The sequence below is a fragment of the Lasioglossum baleicum genome, chromosome 13 (genome assembly GCF_051020765.1).
Source record: "Lasioglossum baleicum chromosome 13, iyLasBale1, whole genome shotgun sequence".
Taxonomy (NCBI): Eukaryota; Metazoa; Arthropoda; class Insecta; order Hymenoptera; family Halictidae; genus Lasioglossum; species Lasioglossum baleicum.
The window spans coordinates 9,308,201-9,331,230 of record NC_134941.1 but is presented as its reverse complement, the minus strand read 5'-3'; the positions used below and the strand labels follow the sequence as shown (position 1 = coordinate 9,331,230).

General features: G+C 38.5%; 1 protein-coding gene and 1 pseudogene across 16 annotated transcripts in view; one reads left to right on the top strand and one right to left on the bottom strand.

The window, feature by feature from the left end:
• The window catches only part of LOC143215260 (protein daughterless-like), a 180,455-nt gene extending 175,288 nt beyond the window's left edge, over positions 1-5,167 (top strand). For all 12 annotated transcript variants that reach the window (XM_076437237.1, XM_076437241.1, XM_076437231.1 and 9 more), the window contains one exon: positions 60-5,167. In XM_076437237.1, the coding sequence (XP_076293352.1) occupies positions 60-104 (45 nt within the window). In that variant the 3' untranslated portion in view covers positions 105-5,167. The remainder of the gene's footprint in view (positions 1-59) is intronic.
• Positions 2,619-22,522, bottom strand: LOC143215261 (ATP-binding cassette sub-family G member 4 pseudogene; annotated as a pseudogene). 4 transcript variants are annotated; one of them, XR_013010340.1, is made up of 2 exons: positions 22,104-22,522; positions 2,619-10,565 (listed from the first exon to the last, which is right to left on the bottom strand). The product of XR_013010340.1 is annotated as an ATP-binding cassette sub-family G member 4 pseudogene, transcript variant X2 (transcript). The 4 variants fall into 4 exon arrangements; XR_013010339.1 differs by having other exon boundaries at positions 22,318-22,522; XR_013010341.1 differs by having other exon boundaries at positions 22,357-22,522.
• Between the last annotated feature and the right edge of the window lie 508 nt (positions 22,523-23,030).

The following is a 23,030-nucleotide window of genomic DNA, read 5'->3' as shown; positions in this document are numbered from 1 at the left end:
AAAAAGTATATGCAAAAATTGATTGGGAATCAACTAAAGTGAAAAACGGTTTATTCCAGGGTCCGCCCCCTTCCCTCCAGCACAATCCATCGCAGCCCCAGTAGCAGCGGCTCAGCGGCGGTGTGATCCTGTGCGAAAGGGGTAGATACAGCTTAAAGTTATCGTGGTATCGGGACGTTGGCGGGACGCGTGCGTACAGAGAGGACGTTTTCCCCGGCCCCGTGTGCCCGTTCTACGAGCCGAGCAAAATTAAGGGTATTACAAGGCGAGCCAATGAATGGTGCACACTCTTCGAACGTAACCGATTATGTTCCATCGAAGAGGCGGATAACGAACGGGAGAAGACGCTTGGTGACTGCTTGAACGATCGAGCGGAGCTAAACACTTGCGCTAGGTATATACAGATAATGCTAGATAATAATAATAACAATAATGAAATCATCACCGGGACAATAATAATCGTGACCGTCGTAACGACGATGATAATATAATAATAATAGTAATGATAATAAGAATCGCGATAAGGTAATTGGGCCAGGCGTGCGACACACCCCCCTCCCCTCATTGTACATAGTCAGAACCGCGCGCGAGATCGATTTTTGGAACGAAAATTTTTTGCGCACTTTTGCGTTTCCGTGATCTCTCGACGGGCTTAGGCGATCTACATATCATACTACGTACCCTAATCACTCGTCGGTCACGGACAATTTGTACCATTTTGCATGGTTCTTCCCTCTCCCTAGCTTTCTTCGAGTTCCAAATCGAATCCTTGTTTGGTAAACAAAAAATATTTTTGACGGAAAAAGAGAGATGTAACGATTGGTGCCTTGGAGCACAACCATAAACTCTCCGCGAGATCGTAGTAATTTATTTAGCGAAGCGAGAACTAAATGTTAAGTTTTATTATTATACATAATCAAAGTGTCGAACACTGAACATATCAGCATAAAAATTATTTTTCGAAGTTCTATGAAAAAAAATGTGAATGTGTTGATACTAGTTTAGAGTTGTCTAGAGGTCGGTTAGCATCGGGACGCTAATATATCGCTAAACTATCGATCTCTCACACCCTTAAATCATTCAAGGAAGAAATATTTATTTTTCCTGTCACTATTTATGTATACAAATCATTTCCAACCCCCTGCGTAGGGGGTGGGGGCAATTGTAAAAAAAGCTTACGAAAATTTCCCGAATAATCGGATAAGCTCGCAACAATTATTGACATTTCCCCTAATTTGTAACCAACGCGAGTTTGTATAAACTCTCCTAATTATAAATAAAGTCCGCGCGTCTCGTTCCCCGCACGCCTAACCCGATCGCCTCATCACGATTGTTATTATTATTACCATTATTATTATATTATCATCATCATTACGACGGTTACGATTATTATTGCCACGGTCACGATTTTATTATTCTTATTACTACCGATTATAATGATCGCCGGGGAGATCCTTCGCGAGAAAGAAAAATGGGACAATTTTTGTTTTTGAACAAAAATATAGCTCAAAACTCAATGTGTACCCAGTTGCCATGTATTTTAATTTATTTAGATCCATAAATAAATTTTATTAAATAAACGAAACGAATCGACAAGACAAAAAAAGAACACACACGCAGACGAGCACGCGGAATGGAAGCGAATAACAAATATAAAGAAAACGGCAGACATACACGGGATTAGGAAGAAGAGGAAGTGTGCCCAAGCGAAAGACAACGTCTCGAGTGTTCGTGTCTCACCCAGTTTTCTCTTCGGTTCTCTCTTTATTCTGAAACTTTCTTTTCTCCTATCATCCGTCTCCCGAGCGACATCATCGTGATATCCTTTCCTCGCATATCATACGAACCACACACACAGCTATATTTTTCTTCAAAAGCACACGCATATCGAACGGTCCTGGAAAACGTATAGAAAAACCACAAAAAAAGAAAACAGGCAAGAAGAAAAAATGAAAGTCTCGCTCTCTGTATCTTCGTGTTCCTCTCTCTGTCTAGAGAAACAATCGACGGAACCGAGCAACGAGCAACCGATGGTCGTTCGTTCTATTTTTCCTTTCGAAAGCCTGAAGCGCCGTGTTTCGCTCCTCGAAGGTCAAAACGATAAATGAGATTCGGCGAATGAGACGAAGAGAGAAACAACCGTGAACCACGGCCCCCGATCCGAGACACGATCTGGGACGCGTTCGAGGCTCTCGATCCCCATGGGTCGGAGCTCTCGATCACGAGAGACAAACTCGCACAACCTCGCTTTACCTTTTAATCGAACGTTCGCCGGAATCGCGAACACCTCCGACTATAACGAAGAGACGATGAATGAGGGACATAGGGATAAAAATCAGTGAATGTGAGGCAATGGGAGAGAACGGAAAGAGATCTATCGATCGTGTGCAAGGAGGTCAGCGGCGATTCGTGGGAGACACGTGACAAACATGGACAGAAACACACAGGCACAGACCCTCCACATACACACACGGACACGGAGAAAAGTGCGCGCGGGAAAAGACGCGGATTCTACAATACACACGCACCTATAATCGCGATGGTAATCATGTAAAATAATAACGACAATAAATAGCTCGTAAGCCCGTCTAAGCTAGGCACACACCTGTCGATAGTCTTAGATAGTCAAAGTGGAAAGGCGAAAGGTGAGGAAGAGTGTGCTCGTTCCGAGTGAGAGGGAGAGAATGGGAGAGAGAGAGAGATAGAAAGAAAAAGAGAGTGCGCGCGACGATCGCAAAAGGTCTCTCGGCGCAGATTATCCCGCGGTAATCGATCCACGTTCAATTCAATCGATCCTTTTCAATTCGATCGATTCCTTTTTGTTTCTTTTTCTTCGTTCGATCGCGGCTTCCGTCGAAAATGAAGTCCTAAAATGTGCGTAGTTATTTTTTCGGATCACTTCGAGCACGATGTGGTTCTTTTCAAAAAATTGTTTCAAAGGTGAAAATTGTGACGAGGAGAGTATCTCGCCGCTCGGAAACGCTCGACGAATTGGTCTCGCCCTTTCGCTCTCGTGTTCTGTTCTACGAGCTCTGTTACGGTAATTAGGATTACTTTGTCAAAGGATAATGTAATTTATTTTAATATGTTCTTAGGAATATAAAGAAAAAAGTATTTCTAGCGCGCGGCGAGAATAAAAGTGTAATATAGTATACATAGTGCGGCCGTGAGCGAGAGGGTCGCGGATTCGAAAGTCGCGGAGATCGAGCGGCTTGTATTGTACATAGCAAACGAGGAGGAGAGCCGATCGCGATAACATTACTTTCTTGTAATAACGATTTATTATCACCGTTTTTCTGTAAATCTCTAGCCTCGAATTCAGGGCGAGAAACATTGCCGATCGACAAGATTTGCAAACCCTTTGTGGACGAATGTTATTTCGACATCAAGATTTATAACTCTAGAGATTGGAAACGTACAAGTCAATCGTGCTCATAATCATGAAAGTGGTCTAAGTCAAGATTTTAAAAAGAATGAGTTTATCAGTTACTTCACATCACATTATTTTTAACTAAATTAATTCAATGTAATTTTTACGATATTGTCACAAATGTGATAGTGCTTGTTATTTCAACATTATATGGAATTCATTTCAAATATCTTCATTTTAAATACATGACAGACCACTTTCATAATTATGGGCACAATTATGTACACTAACCCTCCAGTGTTATTAAATATTGTTCTTTCTGGTTGTTATTATGCATTGGTGACGAGATTAGTAGCTTCAATTGCAAAGAATAGGAATTTAAAACTATAAATCCAAGTTGTTGAAGTCATTAGAGAAAGAAGGAAATTTCTTATTTAACAATTTTTAATTTTGCATAAAGGTCCGCCTGGTAATGAGGTTTTATCGCATAACATTATTACTAGATTCTACATGTTCATGCAAATTAGAAAGTGTGTACAAGACGCAGAAAATAATGAAAATAATATATTAATACTCTTAAAGTCCTCTTCTCATTGTTTTAAATTGCATCTACTCGTTTCTGTCATAAATGCGTGAAGTCCGGAGTCTCTAATTAGTAGAAACAAAGGACGCGAATATACTTACGATTAAGTAATTTCAAGAAGTTGCACCAGAGGGTTGAGAAAAAATACATAATGTCAATTTTTTCTATTTCGATGACTTCCTATTATTCGAGATTCCGATACAAAAATGTTATTAGCATTTCTAAGAAATCCTCGTCCGCAAAGGGTTGACAATTCAATCAACGAGCCCGTCCCTCGGAATCGCGGATGTATTTTAAATTATTGTACAATCATTTTGTAATTACCTGACGCCTCTCGCTCGAGAGTTTACTCTTCGTTTTACCGTACTCGGACCAGCGATTCCTGACCGGGAGCACAAAGTGGATTGGATTCCGAACGAATGGAGGAAAACGTCAGGTGTCGACCCTTTCGCCTCGAGGACGATCGAGATCGGTTCTTGTTAAGCGAAGGAAATATTTCCGTGAACAATCGCCGGATTGAAAGTTGTAGGGTCGATTGTTCGAGGTTCTTTCGAGGTTCCTCGAAGAGGACTGCGTCGAAACAGTTCTCCGCAAGTCTCAGAGTTCTTTTCGACTCTGGGATTCGCAGATTTTTCATCGACGCGATCCTGATTCGAGCCGCCATATTCGAACCGAGCTAGTTCTCATTTAATTTGTGTATAATCACGGAACATCCCCTCGGTTGCCCGGGACACGATTGTCGAGCGACATCACAAACAAACACGTACACACACATTTACACGTGAAACGACACACACACACACGCGTACACACATCTGTAAATTAGATCTAACGACATTATTGTATAATATGTAATTAAAAAACGAGGAGTTCGCGTGTGACCGTCGCCCCTACGAGACGGCCAGAGATATGATTTTCGACATGTAATGCGATTGTTAACGAGAAGAGTTGCGATTCTATTAACATCGATGAAGCACGAGCTGAATTATTATGCATATATTGAACGTGCGAGTGAGAGGGAATGCTTCTCTGTGTGAATGAGAGAGAGAGAAAGACGCGCGAGCGAAAGAGAGAAAAAGCTGAAGAGAGGAATGAGTGGTGGCAGCGTGTGCGCGAGTGAGTCTTTTCGTTTGAGAAAGAAAAAAAAATGTATAATTATCGGTAGTAATATTATTATCACTAATAATATAATAAATGTGCCATTTTTTCCATAATCACGGTGCCTCCGGCCTCTACTTCTCTCACTCGGTTGTGTCTTCGATCAGTGTTCATTTGTTTTTTTTTTCGTTCGCCCTTTTTTTCTTTCTCACTCGAGCTTCCCCACGGACACATTTTGATTTCACGTTTTTTTTTCTTTTTTTGTACATTGTACGATCTCCCCCGATTTTGTTTAGCTGCTACCCAACACCAGTATTAGGTCGTATAAGCAGCCGATTTTGTTTTACTATTCTCGTTTAAGTCTCTCGTACACATCCCCTGTTCTTCCCCCATTGTCTCTCTTCTTCTTTGTTTTTTTTTCTCTCTCGATGTACGTTCCCCTTTCGTTTCTCTCCTTCTGTTCTCGCTTACGTGCGTTCTTCCTCCCTCTCCTCTTCCCTCCCCCTCGTTATGTTTCGTTAATCAAGCCGCCTACTTATTGCGTAGATACGAGCATATACATATTAGAGTAGATACGACTTAGCGGATAAGATGTACACCTGTTTTATTTCGATTAACTCTCGCGGGTGCTCTCGCCGGTTACCCTAATCGGAGTTCGTTCAGCTGTAAAGCATCTGCAAATGTCGTCGACCGATGGATGTTTGTAATACAGAATTTTCAACGTTTTCAGGAACGACCGCAGGTCTTCATTGATTTTTCTCTATCGCCACCACGTATTTTCTTCTCACACGAGCAAACCGATCTTTCCGAATCGAGCGTCGATCGGTTTTTGGGCATGCATGTGTTCAGTTGACGAGCTTCGCGAATTGTACAATCTTTTTTAATATCTTTTTTTTTCTCTTTTTGTTTATACACGTCGAACTCCATCCAGACACCTTGGCAGCGTTAGCTCATTCCATAAGTGATCTTGTTTCCCTCCGGAACGATAAGGTTCCAGAGGAATCATGTTGAATACATACGTAATTAACGCTAGAACAACCAACGTGGAATGTACCTAGTTTTGTCATGTCCGTCAATATTTTTAATATTTATATTGATTATATATTAAGAAAAATTGCTCTCACGTGGAAAGAGTTTTTATAAGGATCTTATGTTTATTTTATCCTTGAAGATACTTGTATCCATCTCCCTCTCCCGTCTTCCTTCGTCGGTTATTATAGTAATCGGATTTTTATTAGATGTATTAAAAGATTTTATTTTCTTTGGAATTGGGAACGTAACTTCAAAAAATATTAAGGGTGGGAATACGTCAAGTTGAATAGATCAAAATTAATCAGCAAACATTTCGAGTATAGTAACATTTCTCAGAAGAAGAAATTTTTAATAATTGAGTCACTCGTATCATCTCGTCAACTGAACATATCCCTAACTATTCATGCTGCTCCAAACTATGCAACCCTATATACACAAAATCGATCAAATATTTCTCATACAACCAGCATACCTCTCACTTTCCAATAAAAATGCCTGGATATGTAAATAAACAAAAGCGATCAGGGTACGCAATTTTATTGAAAAACAAATTTACAATGTGAAAAAAACGCTTAACGTTAGTCGATCGTGTTTCACGTAACTCTGAAAGGTTGTACGCGAGGATTGTGATAATTAATGAACTTGAATTATTGCTGCATGAAATCCCAGTTCAGATGGGATTGTCGATGACGATCGTTGGTTTCGACGATCCGATGATGGTTTTGAGCAGCATGCGTCGACGAGCATTTATCGAATTCACCTTTCGCCCGAACTTCCCGTTCACATTGATATTGAGCAATCGGCACACGTAAGTTCAGCGTTCTCACAACTCGATTAGCAAATCACGTTGGGGACGCACGAGAATGCATCTAAACATTTGACCCCGGTATATGTGTGAAGCTCGGGTGGTTTGATCAACCTTTTCTGACGATTATACAATGGATAATGAATTTTTAAACAAAAACGAACGCGTAGATATAGTGGAACAATTTTTCCACTGAATTGTCGCGCTCAATTTTTTAATTTATTTTACAAACTGATCAAATGGTAAATATGGTAACAGTTGACAGGACATTTTCCAGGCAATCCCGCAGGTAAGGCACGGAATCACACTCGTTTTAAAATGCTGCTATGTAGGTTAAATTTGCAATGTAAAAAAGGTAGGAAAAATGGAAGATTGTTTCACGCAACAATCAGAGGAAGTTACTGTTGTCACAATGGAAATCAAAAACCGATCACAGGAAATTTGACCTATCAACCTAGGTTTATCATGAATATTATGAATATACAATCGCGTTACGGTTCACACGATCACTTGATACTATCGGCCCCTTTCTTCCGTTGTCAGCTTTGGTAATGTTTTCCATGATACGCCATTGGCATGTCCAGGACTACTTTTAGTATTTCTATAGTTGCCGGAAGAAATACCCACACGAAATCGATACACCTGGGGCCATTTTGATAGGAAAAGAAACGACAAGAATTATTAAATTCGCTATTTTCCAATTAAGTTACGTAAATTAAGTAATTGCAGTTTGAACTCTCCTATCTGATTAAAATATCACAGGTCATTGTGATAGGACAACGAACGTCTTTTAATTGGGTATTTAATGTCTCTGCCAATGATGTCGATTACCTTGGCTTGCTCGAAAAATTTTAAATCTTTTTATTTTACATAGAAAACGAAGTCTTCGTTTCATAGCGCCGCCATCTTGTTATTTTCTAGTCTAGCGAAAGAATCATTTTCTTTTGAATTTTAGCTTACTCACTAAAATTTCGTCCACAATTCGTATAACCAATTGGTTTAAGAAACTTAGAGGAGTCTCTCCATCTCGGTTAGCCAAAACAGTCAAGAACTGCATCGTTTCTGACCAAATAAAGGCAGTCGGCGCAACAAAAAGACGACTTCCGCAACGTTAGTCCAGTCTTGACGTTCTCACCGGTTCGTCTCTCCCAGGAAAGCGAAAAAATGTCCCAAACCAAGAGTCACTAAAGCCTTCACTCGAACGAAGGCCTAATAAAACACTTGCCACTGCTCATCCTCGAACAAACAACCTAGAAAGACCACTGACAATGAGTTTGTCTAACTGCACACAACCACAGTCACCTATCCCCTTCATCAAGCGGAAGAGAGCTTCTTCTTGAGCGTGCAGTACGCGGCGAACCTGAAGATGATGAAGTTACAGACGAGGACAGTAACATCGAACCAGAACCTGCCATCGGACATCGAAAGCTCCTCCAAAATAGTTTTGGGCATCCTGTAGTGACAGTACATTTTGGTGCAGTCGAGCTTTTCTCGATCAAACCCATACATGGCGACCACGCTGGCATGGACGGAGTACTTTAAGTAGCTGACGTAGCTGAGGTAATAAAGAAAGATCGGCATGTGGTTATAGAGAGCCAAGAACCCTGCAAGAACCAGAAACGCGCAGGTGGTGATGGCTGCGGTGAATGTCCCGTTAACAGGATTCAACAGCGTTCCGATCAGGACACCATAACTTTCAGCGATGAGAGCGGTGAGGACCGACACGAGAAGGAACATGAAGAACCTGTTGGTTTCCAGGGGCTGGTAGCTCAGAAAATATGCCACTGAGCAGTACGCGAAGGTGAAGACGATCTGCAGAGGCAGAGTGCAGATGATGGTAGCCGCGTAGTACGTCCTCAGCTCGTACCAGTTGTTGAACTTCTCCTTCTTCAGCGTGGGGAACTCGGAGGGGAACCTGAGGACCGCGGGCATCATGCTGGTATAGCAAGTATACACGGAGCTGACCAACAGAAACGCCACATTGCTGATGGTCTTACTCCCGTCCTGTCCGCAGTCTGTGAATAGCAGACCCAGAAGAATCCCAACACAGATGTGCAGCACAAACTTCAGATGGGTGACCGTCCAATCGCGGAACAGCTGCACCATGCAGCGTTTCAACAGCACGAAGAATCTCTCCATCTCAGTGGGCGCCTGGATCAGCACGGTAGCCTTGTCCTCCTTGAAGTAGCAATTCTCCTGGGACTCCCCCTTTTCCGCAGTCGGCGTTTTCCAGCAGTCACCATTGCTGGCCAGCTTCTCCAGCTGGTCGATGTAGTTGCCATACTCCCCGCTAACTACTTCTATCATGAAGTCAGCGGGGTTGTGGTACTGAGGACACTGCAGGCCCACGCCGTTGAAGAAGTCGATCGTGTTCTTCGTGGCGCCGTCGTAGACACACCTGCCGTCCACCAACAGGTACACGTTGTCGAACATCTCGAAGACGGCGGCGCTGGGCTGGTGGATAGTGCAGATGATGGTCCTGCCGGCTTTCGCCAGGCTTTGCAGCAAGCAGATACACTGGTGAGAGGACAGGGCATCGAGACCAGTCGTTGGCTCATCCAGGAACATCACCGGGGGATTGTCTATCAGTTCTAGCGCGATGCTGAGCCTCTTTTTCTGCCCGCCACTCAGCGTGCCGCATTTTGTCTCTTTGGCCTTGGTCAAGTCCAGGTTGTCCAGCACGTCGTCTATCAACATATCCTTCGCTTTATCGCTCAGACTACTGCCAATCTTCAGGTCCGCTGCTATTCGCATCGCCTCCTTCACCGAGAACAGAGGGTGCAGATTGTCATCTTGTTGGATGTAGCAGCTATGCTTCTTGTACTCCCTCCAAGTCTGTTTCCCTTCCTTGCCCGTGTACTGTATCTCCCCCTTCCAGTCACCTCCTTCGAACCCTGTCAGAATGTTTAGCAACGTCGACTTCCCAGCTCCTGATGGACCCATGATGGCCGACAGTTCTCCCGACCTGAAGCTCCCGTTCACTCCCTTCAAGATCTCCTTCTTCGGACCCCGAAATCCCCTCCGGGTCGCATAGCTCACGTCACAGAATTCGATGTCGACCGCGTGAGACTTCGGCAGGTTCACCAACACCACACGCTGAGTACACGCAGTCATCGTAGCCTAATGAACCGTCTCTGACCGTGCCGATTGTTTCGCGCTGATCTTCCTTCCACGTCTCTGTCTTTCGAGCTGTCGCTACGATAAATGTATCTTATCGTTGCCAACCGCGTTATGGGCGAACTAAACGGGGTCAGCCGCTGACAGAGTCATTGAAGACCTAGCTGGAAATTTCTGCTGAAAGCTGATTCGCTGGAATCTTTGTTGGAAGCTGCTGATTAGCATCACATCTCGGCCAGATAGTTGCTGAGGTCTGGGATTACGGGGTTGTTCCTTGCCTGAGTTGACTGCTTCATCCGCATCTCCGGTTTCAGATGATTCTTTTTGGTTATAATTGGTCGTTGAATTTTGTCGTCTTTGGGTCAGCTGCTTTAGCCCGAGACGCTTGCGCAAGCGATAGTCCACGCGAAGAATGCTAGTAGACGTAATAATCGGCTGTTTTTTCTTAATCCTCTGCTTCGAATGACGTCTCGCCTAATGGAGTTCGGGGTCGCTGTTCTGTTCGGAGTTATCGGTCGCAGACTGTCAGGGCTAGCGGAGCTTCGATACTTCCTGCGTGTCTGGAAGAAGATTTTCAATGCTGAGTTCTTTAGAGATTCGGATGAGAACAGTTTACAATATTTTTTCAAGTAACAGGTAAGCAGCGCCCGCTCTAGTGGTTACGACAAATTGCCGCCCCTTAAGAATATATACATATATATTTTTTAAGTACAGGTACATATTTTTTATTTTCAATAAAAATCAAATCATTTTATTTAAATTTTAATAAAAGCAAATTTTCGATTAATTGGGTATTTAACACTTCAATATTTTTGTCACTCTTATACAGCCAAAATGGCGCCCCGGACAAATGTCCCCTAGAGCGGGCCCTGCAGGTAACACCGTAGTATGAGATAGTGTTACTGTGAAAGGGGAAGCAAAATTTTGTTCTGTTTTAAGAATATTCAAGAAAATACATTTATGTTTCATAATCTTGAATGAAATACTTTATGGAATTTTGTTTTAAAATTTTCACACGGGAAAAAATGCTAGTTTTTTATTTGACAGAATTACTGTTCGAGTATTTGTTGTGAGTGATCTTTAATCTGTTCTCGTGTTGCACTTGATAACGTTTTGCTTACGGATGCAACTTCGTCGCAGACATTCTTGTTTTTGCAACGTTATGAACTAACGCAGATCACTAAACCTTTATATGTAGGCGTCTGACTCATTTGATTTGCCCATGCTCCAGTTATTCATGCTAATGAATAATATCGCTAATAAGAGGAAGTCGCGAATATATTACTGAATATTTCAGCGATTAAAGAATATAGATTAAGTTAACCAACATAGAACCCACTTTCTTTCGAATCGAGTGCAGCTTGCTGATTATTAAAACCTGTTTGAATCGAAGAGTTAACGAATATATAAATTATGAAAAACGGCTCATCAATAATATAATCTGTGTGTATTTAAATTCTTTCAAGTTCAACCGTAATAGTCCATATTTTCATTTCATGCAAACGATTTGTTACATAAACCGTCTCCCGAGTCGGGAGACGTCATAGACAGAAGCCGGCGTCGTTTATTGATTAAATAATTGCACGCGTTTTAATCTTCGTGTGACATTACTTTGAGTAATGACTCGATGGCTACTTTGTTGCGAAGTCACAAGTTTTTATCGGGGTATCCGGTTTTATACTTGTTTTGCTCAATCGGATAAATGACTAAATGATCGTGGAGCGATCGCTCGGTTGAATCTGATTGATGCATTGCACGGAAGAGCAGTTTAGCTATACAACTTGATTTTCCGTTTATTCTCAGATTGATTTCTAAATTTAGTTTAATAAATAGCGGTCGTTGGTGCGAGGTGCCATTTTACCACGTTTTTATTGACTCGCTTTCTCGTCTGTCTGTTCGGTTCAAAAAAATCGATTTTAAACTAACTTCGCGATGAGCTAGGGACTTGAAACTTTAAACATAGCTCAGAACTGGATGACAATGCAATAGTAACTCGTTTTCTTGACTGTCTGTTCGTTAGGGTTAGAGTTCCGTACGAGATATGGCTCGAAATTTTACACACACAAGAAAATAATTATTTACATAAAAAAGAATTTTTTACCACGTTTTTAAGTTGGATTAAAAAGTATAAAATAATTTTTCCTAGCCCCATACAGATAGTCCTGAAAATTTGTGTTTGTGAATTTTTAATAGATATGAAAATATAAGGTTAATAATGAGTAAGGAGTGTAGAGACTAGCTGCCGTTGAGAAAACTCGCACAACAGTTCATATCATTTGCAGTGCAATAAAATTGTTAGTGACTTAGGTGAATTATTCATGCATCAGTTGTCTACTGCATGCGCCCCACGTTTTTCGTTTTAAATCTTGCAAGTATTTTCATAGCTATTAAAAATTCACAATCACAAATTTTCAGGACTGTATGGAGTTAGGAATCTGTACGTGGGGCTAGGAAAAATTATTTTATACTTTTTTAGTACGTCTTAAAAACGTGGTATATTAAATTTTTTAATATAAAAATTTTAATATTATTAGACCGATGCACTTATTATTCGTGTCTCCTGGCACACTTTTATTTTTCGATGATTTCTTTTTTTAATCGTACACAATCAATGAATCATGATTAAAATCATAATCGATTAATGCCCATCTCTGCTCCTGGCACAGTTTTACGATGCGTGTTACGTAAACGTGATCTTGAACCACGAACGATGGTTCACCTTGTATTATCGAGGAAATTGCAGTCAGTGTCATTCAGGGTTGAGCAAAAATTAAATGAACGATTGACGACTTTTCTACTTCAATCATTAATCGCAATTGACAATTAATCTCCTAGCCTAGTTGTTAATTGCCGTTAACGATTAAATACTTGTTAGTCGTTAATTGCGGTTAACGATTAAATACTTGTTAATCGTTAATTGCCGTTTAACGATTAAATTTCTACTTTAGTCGTTAATTGTGATTAACGATTACATTCCTTTCAATTATAATCGTCAATCGGATAGTTGATTAATGATTTACTGCTGAAATTTCGAAATGAAATACGGAATCAAAACTGTATGTGAATACTGACAAAAATATAAACTGAGTTTAGGCGTATTGTCATTTGGTCTATGATATAAACTCTGTTTACGTGCTTTTATGTTTTTCTTTCGATGATTTCTTTTTTTAATAAACGATTGACGATTAACTTCATCAATCGATTGATCCAATCGTCGATTTTTCATTGATTTCTTCTTTTAATCAACGATTGACGATTAACTTCATCAATCGATTGATCCAACCGTCGATTTTTCGATGATTTCTTTTTTAATCGTACACATTAATCAATCAATCATGATTAAAATCATAATATCGATTAATGCCCACCTCTGCTCCTGGCACAGTTTTATGATGCGTGTTACGTAAACGTGATCTTGAGCCACGAACAATGGTTCACCTTGTATTATCGAGGAAATTGCAGTCAGTGCCATTTCTTCAGCGACTGCCCAGACCGTCCTCTAACGTGTCTTTCTTTTTGTTGACCTAATTGTACAATCTGACAGCTGCCTCTAAGCAGTCGACATATTGTGCATGCTGAGCATGATTATCAGGGACTTATTATGTCTGGAAGATTGAGGTCGAACAATTTTATTGTCAATTGCAAGTGTCGTAATGGTTACATTTTAACCATTTTTAAATTTTGTATACAGTTACTCCAATTAATATTCGGACACTCTAAAAAAAGACGATAACTCTTTTAATATTGTACTCTATACGATTTGAACTGTTTTGCGAAGCTAGAGCAATTTGTTTACTACAGGATGTGAAAAGAAATTTTGTCAAACATTGCAATTCATCGGAATTGTAGAAAAAATACTAAAAGTTGCATTTTACTACTTTTTTATATGGGCCTATATTGACTCGTTTTGTAGATCTGTGTGAATTAAACATATTCTGAAAATTTCGTGAAAATCGGTCGACGTTACAATGAGCTATAAACGTTTCAAGATGGTAAAAATTGCAGATTTTTACGATTTTCTGCCTATACTCCCCTAAGAATTCTTACATCTTTCAATGCCTGTAATTATTTCCCGCATCAACCGATTTCGACGAAACTTTCAACAGTGCATATAATTGACACAGACCTACAAAACGTACTTTTTAGATTTTCAATATAGGCCCACATAAAAAAGTTGTAGAATGCAACTTTTAGTATTTTTTCTAAAATTCCGATCAAATGCCATTTAAAAAGAAGATTTGACATCCTGTAGTGAGCTAATTGCTTCAGCTTCCTAGAAAAGTTCAAATCGTATACTTAGTACAATATTAAAAAAGTTATCGTCTTTTTTAGAGCGTCCGAATATTAATTCGAGTAACTGTATCTCGAACACACGTTCATCTTATTTTTTAAGAAAACTAAATTTTTCAAACATCATCAGATAGGACTAGAATTGTTCTTTGATTGTTTGGCTAATCTTATCCGAAACAAAAACGTCTTTTTCATTCCATCCCTTCTCTTCGCTGGTATTTTAATTTTAAAGCAAAAGAATTGGCAAAGTTTCTGATAATTCCAGATAATTATATCCACTATTTTTATCTTTAAAACTCAGTATATATGTTTAACGTTCTGTATTTTATGGAAATCGTTTATGCAAATCGTTCGTTTTGGTGTTTTCAAACGGTAACAAAAAAGTTTGTTTTTGCATAAGGATGCACCGTGCATTAGCATACCTAAGGAGTTCTCGGAAAAAGTCGAGGCAGTTGATGGATCAAGTTGACAACTCGCAAAAAGGTCTATTCCAATACCGATGATGTTTGATTTTGCATGACATTAGGTTAGTCCATAAATACACAATATGTATATTGATCAACAGGAATGCACCAAAAAAGTCGAGATAATTAATTCGTTAAGTGGACGCTGCAGAGGAAAAGGTTAACGCTATTCTTTTCCAACAACGCACAAAGAAAATTTCGTATTGCATGAAGATTGCACAGCTTAATCACGAGTGCATGTTATGCAGATTACTGCAGCTAGGAACTTCCGAGATACATTCAATACATTTTACGGTGCATAATGTGTGCTGAATTGAAACAGGTTATCCCCAGTGTTTAGAAAATTTGATTATGCATAAAGGTCTGCATTTTATTCATGAGCGCAGTTTATGCATTTTCGTACGTATTAAAGTGTTTCAGAAAAAAATTGATGCAATTCATAGATCCAATTAGTCCTAGTAATAAAAAGAGTTAACACTAATCGTTTTGTAAGACGTGACGCCAAAACAATTTCCTTTTGCAATAAGATGCAGTGCAGTCACAAGTGCATATAAACTAACGAGCATAACTGATTCAACACACTTTAAATCAGAATAACCTTTTCATGAATGGACCAAACGACTTCAATTTCTCTGTAAGGCTAGAAGAATTAGTTTGGTAAATGGCGTCTAAAAAATATTTTGAAAAAATGCATTTGGTCGGAATTGCGAAAAAAATTGTAAACATTGATTTCTACTACTTTTTTAGCTGGGACAATAACGAAAATTTAGAAGAGGGGTTGGTCAACTCGTATAAATGATATACGCTCTGAAAATTTCATTGAATCGGTTAATTGGTTTACGAGCTATAAACGATCAAAAGTGGTAAAAATTGCAATTTTTCAAGATTTTCGGTCTTTTTACCACTTTTGATCGTTTATAACTCGTTTATAACATCTTTTAAATTTTCGTTATTGTCCCAGCTAAAAAAGTAGTAAAAATCAATTTTTACTATTTTTTTTTGCAATTCCGACCAAATGCATTTTTTCAAAATATTTTTCAGACGTCATTTACTAAACTAATTCTTCTAGCCTTGCAGAGAAATTGAAGTCGTTTGGTCCATTCATGAAAAAGGTATTCTGATTTAAAGTGTGTTGAATCAGTTATGCTTGTTAGTGTATATATATGTATGTTTGCACCAAAAAATTTCTCAGACACATCCAAAGCAATTTACGGATGAAAATGCACGCAGAATCGTAAAAGGAGAGGAGAGAATTCGAGAACAATGTTCTCCTTTGTTCCGAGCAACCGAGAGACCGCAACCCTTCTGCATTATTATGTGCGGCGGCGATTGCGGTAAGACAAATGATCCAGCGATACCGAAGTCCCGCGGATCCCTGCCTTGCATATTTTTCAAAATATGTGCATGTAGGGATACACACTAGGATTGCGAAAACTCTGTAAAAGCCTGGTTTGCTGAAGATTGAGCTGTGCATGCCAATGACGCGGCACGTGGCTCGTTAACATCACGCTAGCCTGGTAATCACTAGCCGTGGTTGAATCGCGATGATGAGGCGGTTCTAGAGAAAGGTAACGAGACATCGGAAAAGGGAGGAGGGGAGGTGATGCACATTAGGCAACGATTGCCATTAGATGCACGAGTATTAACACTGACCGTACCGAGCACAACATTGCCATATGTTCTTTCATAAAAATTGAATTCGCTTATACTTTGCGCAATTTTTAGAACAATTTGGACGAAGACACATTATTTAACACTAAACCTATCAACCAGGTTTTTCATTTTACATTTAGAGAAATAATAAAACTGATCTCATGAGAAACGATTGTATAGATATCTTTAGTAGTTCACGTATTACAATAGGAGCCGCACAAAGTCTAAATAAAATGAATCTTGTCATTTTTATAAGGGAACGTGTACTACACTCAATAAAATATAAGTCTCCTTACACCCTTTAAAACAGAATAACTTTTCTATAATTATACCAAATAACCTGATGTTTTATAAGCAATTAGAAGCATTGGTTTACTAAATGATGTGCAAAAAATATCTTCTAAAAATTGCAATTTACAAGGTTGCATGCAAAAATAAAAAAAGGCACTTTTTAGAACTTTCTTATGTGGGCCATTAATAAAAATTTAGAATATATGTTTTGTAGATCTATAGTAGTTACACACCCGCTGGAAATTTCATCGAAATCGGTTGACGCAAGAAAAAAAAGAAGAAACTGATCAAAAGTCCGCGTAGAACTACGATTTTCACCTATTTTAACCGCTTGTAGCTCGTGTGTATGTCAATCGATTTATTCGACTTATTTTACTGAGTGTAGTTACTTTTAAGGCTGGTAGGTTGATTGTTAAACTATCTGAACCTTTTGCAATGGGATTTAGCACATGTAATGGTATTTGAAGTGCGTCTGTGATTTTTTACGGATAATCTAAATTACACGAGGACCGTGGATTTTATGCGAATTGAACAATGATTTAATGTGTAGAAAGTGCAATAAGTGGTAATTATCAGAGGCGATAAATTCTTTTATTGAGATTATGCAAAGGTTACAGCTCTCAGTAATATTGTATTATGCTGTAACGTCGTAAATAATTCATAAAGTTAGATGTTATGTTTATGAGTCAGTGTTTGAAGAATTTCAAAGAATAATGTCCTCGTTATGTCTCAATTGCTGTTTGTATAGTAATCAGAATGCATATTCCATGCATTTGTGAACAGGAGGAGGAAATGCAGACAATTTAAAGTACTGTTACATTGTGTCTTCAACTTAATAACGTTATTGAGAGAAGTAGTAAATTTTGATTTAAATATTTAGTCTTGTAACCAATACAGAAATTGTTATTTCGCGTAAAAATCAGTTATCTTTTAATAATTAATATTCCTAACCCTGATCTAACCGAAGCTGCAAAACATTATGCCTCTTTAATTTCAACATTAAACAAACATATCGATCTGAATAAAATTGCATGCTCTAATAATAGCAATTACAATCTTCCTGATTATCTAGCATGCCAAAGAAGTAAAATGGCGGCGCGTCCTCAGCGACTATCGTATACAAGCAATTTCCTCAGCATAGCAAAGTTGGGCAATAATCAACTAATAGTTAAAAATGACTAATAGTCTTTTTGAATGTTAGTCATAGCAAAATAGTCATTAGTCAAAACTGTTTGATTAGTTAGTGATAACTAGACTGCGGATCTTTATGCAAAATAAAAATTTCTTAGCTGAATTGCACCAAACTGGAGTAAAATAGACATTTATTTTTTTCCCTATTGTTTTTAGTAGGTTGATAATAATGCAATAGTATGTTTAAATTTTTCTAATATTTCTGCTGTTTTAAATTGGACCTATTCATTTTCGTCATACATGCATAAAATCCGCAGTCTGGTGATCACTAAATGGTAAATAGTTAGTCACAGCTCTAAGTAATCGTTAGCTATTGCTTATTAGTTAATTAGTAGTTGATGATCAGTCATCAATCTTTAATCGTCAGTGATTAACATACATTAATATTATTCATTAGTTATCACTAACTAATCAAGAAGTTTTGACTAATTACTATTTTGCTATGACTAACATTCAGAAAGATATTATTAGTCATTTTGAAATATTAGTTGATCATTGCCCAACTCTGCAGCATGGCCCGAGGCGTTTCTCTTCTATCGTGTTTATTAAATCATTTAGGCACGTATCCGGTCATTAAATATTTTGATAGTCTGAAATATTTCTCACTGAATTCCTGCCTATCATCAGATTACACGACTCCAGTCATACGAATGATTGGGTCCCCTACATTTTACAGTCGGTGTACAAAGTATTCGTACACATTAAAAAAGGAATTACTTTTTCAAAATTGAACCCAACAGCTTAAGTTTCTTTTCTTTTACTAGCTAATGTGTAAATAACTGTTTTAAAAAATTGTTATTGGTCGCAATTGCGAAGGAAATAGTAAAGGTGACGATTTTTAAATTTTTTATCTGTACCTGTAATGAAAATTTAGAAGGCGCCTCTGGTAGGTCTAAGTGAGGTATATATTTGTACAAAGTTTCATCGAAATCGATCAAGGATGTTACGAAATATAATTGATTGAAAATGGCAAAAATCGTAAGAATCTGCGATTTAAATGAATCGCAAACCGTAAATTCAAAGAATTTTACATCTTACAATGCCCATAGCTTCTTTATCCGTCAACCAATTTCACAATGAAACTCTTTGTACATACATATATATAACTTACTTAGATTTACAAAATACATGTATTAAATTTTCATTACTTCGTAATTGCGACCAATAACAATTACAAAAAAAATTATTTACACATTAGCTAGTAAACTGACCCTTCTAATGTCTCAAAAAAACTCAAGCTGCTGAGGCCAATTTTGAAAAATTTATTCGTTTTTAAAAGATGTACGAATACTTTGTACACCGACTGTATATCATGAAGTGCAAATCTTCACAAAAATGACTCTAGACGCTGAGTCAATATTGTGCCTCTTCCGACTTGGAGAGGTACCTTGAAATTTGTGAGCGCACGGTCCTTAATTGCAATGAATTGTTGGAACACATCAGTGTTGTTCACCTTGGCTGTCGCAATAGGAGTGTTTTCGACACTGTTCTTTGTAATAGATGAGTTTCCTAGTTGAGCAGATAATCTACGTTGTTCTTAATAGATCTTCCTTCTGTCAAAACCACATTTAGAAATTCCAAGATACTTAATCATGCTTTCGTGGAATTCCATTTTGTTTTCCTGACACCGGAGCTGTCTTTAATATATTCTGTCAGTTGAGACACAAGGACAATTGAAATATTTTGTTCTGCTTTAGTAGATTATTCTCCTCTCATAACAAATTAGGAAATTTAAAACTGCAAATTTTCAGTACACAGTTTTATTTTATTTTCTTTAAATCAAATGTGCATTAGACAAAAATTTAAAATCTTGATTCGAATAATTGAAGAATTCTTTGAAGAATTTTAGATTTAAGAAAGTTCTGCAACCGATTCACGATATTTGATTGCACTAAAGATTGATATTCGATCTATTTTATACATTTTATTTTATTTTTTATTCTATTTTCATTCTTATCTTTTCATTCTATTTCTATTTTATTTTTTTTAAACTAAATGTGCATTAGACGACAATTTGAAATCTTGATACGTATAATTGAAGAATTCTTTGAAGAATTTTAGATTTAAGAAAGTTCTGCAACCGATTCACGATATTTGATTGCCCTCAAGATTGATACTCGATCTATTTTATTTAGAGAACTTATATTAAAAGTGATATGTGTGCGTAGTTAGTGATTTCAAGAAAGTACTTTCGCTATTTCAAATGCAATATATGATATTTTAAATGAACTTTAATGGATAAGATAGTTTCCTTTTTGATCGATGATCTTTTGCAAAAAAGAATAAATAAGAAAATATTTTATTGATTTTCGGTTTTATTTCACCTAAAAATACCGGAATTACTTCCTTGCCAATATTTTGACATTCGCATTACGAATGACGACGCAAACGCAACGTCTCCGAAAAACAATGCAACAACAAGACTTATAAAATTGCACAGGTGCAATCTGCTTTGATTTGTTGTTTGATTACGTGTATGATTACGGGCTAGAATACACTGATTATTTTGGCCAAAGCAAACGATTGTTTGTCCTTAGATAATCACGTTTTTCCCCGGAGTAGAAGGAATAGTTCGATTGCAAATTGCGATCGTTGACAACGATGTCAATTCCTTCGCTCGTTTCCTGACATTAACCTTCCTCATCCACTGGCCTTTCAACCTGCTACCTTATTATGGTTACACAACTTCGTTATTCCTTACTCAGATCCGTTCCGGACAAAAACACAGCGTTACAGGATTCATTGAATCATCGGTACAACTGTAATTGAACTCGTAAATAGTTGTTGCTGCGTCGGTTTGACGCACTATTCTGAAATCTGAATTCTATATGTAAATTCTATTTCACAACGATTCTATCGGGAAGTGGAGCTACAACCTTGTTGCGTTCACTTTCATTGACATTAGAATTTAATAGCGGCGCCACTATCACGAAAATAAATGCACTTAGAACTGCACTCGGCTGATAGCAGGTTGCGAGATTACCTTATGACCGAAAATTTCATTTTAGCTTGAAAACATCAACTTCGGTGAGATCAGTGTTAAGTCGACCGTCGTTAATTTATAATCCGTCATAGTAATCGGTGGACTGTGAATTTTATGCATGTAGGGTAGAAACGAGCTAACGAAATTTAAAATTGGTGAAAAATTTCAACGAATTTGGAAACGTCAACATGTTACTTTCAACTCCTTCAAATTATCAAATGATCAAAGATGGAAAAATTCTTCTAAATGGTTACTGTTTCTTACAGTTGAAGCAGACAAGATTTATTTCGCATAAAAATCCACAGTCTAGTAGGTGTAGCAGAGTTTGTTGCATGCGACGCGCTACACTCGTGCTCGGTGAACGTTATAATTGTTTGTGATCGTTTTATCATGCGCGCTTGGCAGTGATTTAATCCAGAACCGGTTTCGTTTAATAACGGCGAAACACCGATGATCATCGTCGTTGTTTTCTGTGATGCACCTCAATTGTTTACACAGAGACAGGTAAGACATGGAGGAATTTCATTTTCGTTCCAGTTCTCGCAGCGATATTTTGAATGCATTGTGAGACTGTCTGAACCTCACGTCTCTGACTATAAAAGTGGTTTCAAGATTTTCTAAACAAATTAGTAAACGAATTGAAATTTTGCTGTTTCAACATACTCAACGTAAATGGCGGGAAGTTAATTAGACGATGACTTTAGATTACCGACAGAAGAAACGTGCACTTCAATTATAAATTCCCGGTTACTGATATAGTCTACCATTAAAGCAGGTTTTCATTGGTTCTCATTACGTTAGTATTTGTACCATTATGCAAAATTTGTCGTTAATTCGCAAGTAATAATAACGCCATAAAAGTGGTGCTCAAAAACATTTGTTTCGATCTATCCTACTTATGACATCGATAAATTATGTCATATTTCAGGTGTTAGGCTATAATTACCTGGCAACACGATCGGCATCGAACACTTTCATTTTATTACCCGAGATGTTATTGTTGCATTGACTCTGTTATTGCTTACTGTTTGAAAATCGATCCAAAACAATTTCCTTATCTGATGCGAAATTATGCAGGCTGCAGTTGCATGAAAGTCCGCAGTTCGTTTCTGAATCGCAAGTTTCCAGCAAAGGTTGCGGAATATAATTTATCAAGTGTCGGCTGGATGAATTATTTTCACATTTGATCACATACTTTCCAGGCGACAGTTTCGAAAAATCCTTACCTCTAAATCTCTGTTACTTAATTCTTCCGTGACACATAATTCAATAATGCCTAGAATCTAACAAGCAACCGAGCGCGTTAACGGCGAGAGTGCATAAACTTGACCATAAACGTTGCTTATGATCAACAGCGCACTGTGTGTTCGTTAAATAAAGAGGTTGGCCACTTCGGAATGTTTTCTTGCGCACTTGTTTCGCGACTGGTCGAGCACTCACCGAGGATCGAGAGTTGGGAAGAATCTCCCGAGGATTCACCGAACTGTGGATCGCGGTTCCGAAATTTGGTCGGCAGCTCGAAGACACCGCGCGGAACAGAATGTGAATCGCTCGCGGTCCGAGCCCGTGAAGAAATCGCTCGATGCGCCCCGCTCGCTCGTGTGCTCTCCGCGTCTCTCGCCCTTCTAACACGCGCTCCTCCCGCTGCCGTTTCTGTTTTGCGTTTGATTACCGCATTCGAATCAAACCTGTCCGTGGACTTTGCCGCCTAGCCACTCCTCGAGGTCGGCCGGGGACCTCTTCCGCTCTCGTCAGCCCCGATTTCCAGCGCTCGATCTGCCCCCGAAGACTCGACAGAGATCAGGTTGGCCCTTATTATCCCATTTTTGAAGTGAAACTTCTTTGCTGAAGGGGCTACAATTTTCTAGCGTTACGGAAGTCGAGCGTTACGAAAATTTTTAACGGAGAAAAAAAACTTTCTTACTTGGATTCTTTCTTGGATAGTATACATATATCTAGGGTTGACAGAGATGTTTTATCCAAATATAGAAGAAGTAGTGAAAACTGCAATAATGTATGTATGAGATAGGCTCAAAATATAGGAGTTCAAGTAAAAGAGGTACACAGCACATTTTAAACTTTTTCATTCAAACAAAGATTTTTGAAAATTCAAATATGATATAGGAGATCAAGTTCAAATATAGAAGACTCGT